General features: G+C 45.3%; 1 protein-coding gene across 1 annotated transcript in view; it reads left to right on the forward strand.

The window, feature by feature from the left end:
* The first annotated feature begins 1,403 nt into the window (after positions 1-1,403).
* UXT (ubiquitously expressed prefoldin like chaperone) overlaps positions 1,404-1,796 on the forward strand; it is a 6,344-nt gene continuing 5,951 nt past the window's right edge. Inside the window, exons 1-2 of the mRNA XM_024749615.1 lie at positions 1,404-1,482; positions 1,660-1,766. Of these exons, the coding sequence (XP_024605383.1) occupies positions 1,669-1,766 (98 nt within the window). The 5' untranslated portion in view covers positions 1,404-1,482; positions 1,660-1,668. The remainder of the gene's footprint in view (positions 1,483-1,659; positions 1,767-1,796) is intronic.

Raw genomic sequence — 1,796 nt, forward strand, 5'->3', positions numbered from 1 at the left:
TTTAAAAAGAAAAAAAATGTTTTGGGGGGAATGTAAGTTAATAGACTTGCACAAACCCATCTCCAGCTCATCAGAACTCTGTGCTCTCCATGTTAAGTAAAGATAATAAATGTAACACCTTTTTTCACAAGAAAATGGTATAGATTAACTCGATAATATTTGTCTAACTACCTAGTGTCTGTTTTGATCAAACTAAATGTAATTGTAACCATATGTAACATGAGAAGATTTACCAAAAAAATTTTTTTAACTCACAATATTTCCTTTGCAATCATCTTGTTCTAAGGGCAAAGAAAAGCTTGACTTGCTCAGGTTTTGAGTATTTGAAACAAAGCTTGCTTAAAAGACACGTAAACCCGCAAATTATCTGGGGAGACTTCCCTGATACGGTTGGGTGCTCTAGGCCCTGAAGGTGGGAATATCATTTGGGGGATCCAGCATCCAGGTTCTCCTCCAGGCTCAGGCTTGGACTTACTGGGTTAGATGCTATTATTTGAAAATTTAACATGGGAAATAAATCCATTCGGTAATTTGAGCGCTTAAAAATAAAGTAATAAAAAGCTTACACATTTAAATAAAAACATAGGAACTATTTCAGCTACAGGATAACCTGTCTTGGGCAGAGGACTTCAGTGACCCTCCATTTGACGCCCCTATTAAATGACGTGATTAGACATACTGCATTGTCAATCTCTGCTTGAACCTCAGTTAGATTGCGGGCCACAGAGCTGGAGTCATCAAAGGTGCATTTTAGAAAAACTGTCTCCTTTTAAAAACGTTTTTTTAATGCTCACAGTCATTTCCATTATCGGGAGTCAAACCCAAACTTCCCGTGTGAAAAATCAAAATCCAGGGCGATACAAGGATGTACTTTCCTTTTTACAGACCAGATCCATGATCGATTCTAGCCCGTCTGCTTCTGAAGCTCGGACTTATTTATGTATTTATTTATTTATTTTCAACACCTTTATTGGAGTATAATTGCTTTACAATGGTGTGTTAGTTTCTGCTGTATAACAAAGTGAATCAGCTATAGGCATACATATATCCCCATATCTCCTCCCTCTTGCGTCTCCCTCCCACCCCAATCCCACCCCTCTTAGGTGGTCACAAAGCACCGAGTTGATGTCCTTGTGAAGCTCCTACTTTTAAATACTAAACGCTTTACTCTCTCTACTTCCACCTGTGCGTCCCGCCTCCTCTGGAACCCGCCAAATCCCATTAAACCTCACCCCCACCAACCACGCACTGTCCTCATAGGCTCCGCGCTCAGTCCCGGTTCCCACCCTCTGCAGCCTTCCTTAATCTCATAGGATTTTGTAAAGCCCCGCCCTTCTCTTCTCTCAGGCGTTTTCTTCCGTTCAGGACCATCCCACACTACCTGGTTATTTGGTTGGCCAGCACCCTCGTTGTACGTCATTTACCCGCGCCACCCGGAAGCTAAGGTTCTTACCAACCCTTCTTTTTGCCGGCGGCTCTCAGGTAACGGCCGCGTTTGGGTGTGCCTGTGTGACCGGGTCCCAGAGTTGGGAGGGGCAGAAGGCTGAACCCCCAGTTTGAGCCGGATGACCCCACTCCTAACGTTGAGAGGGTGCAGATGTACTGTGCTTGAGAGCAAACTGAGTGGTTATCGTGGTCTTCCCCCTCCTCATTCCTCAGGAGCCCATCATGGCGACGCCCCCTAAACGGCGGGCCGTGGAGGCCACCGCGGAGAAAGTGCTGCGCTACGAGGCTTTCATCTCTGACGTGCTGCAGCGGGACCTGAGGTGAGTGACAGAGTAGGGGGAGGGGGGCTT

Source organism: Neophocaena asiaeorientalis, unplaced genomic scaffold (genome assembly GCF_003031525.2).
Source record: "Neophocaena asiaeorientalis asiaeorientalis breed wild unplaced genomic scaffold, Neophocaena_asiaeorientalis_V1.1 scaffold1052, whole genome shotgun sequence".
Classification (NCBI taxonomy): domain Eukaryota; kingdom Metazoa; phylum Chordata; class Mammalia; order Artiodactyla; family Phocoenidae; genus Neophocaena; species Neophocaena asiaeorientalis.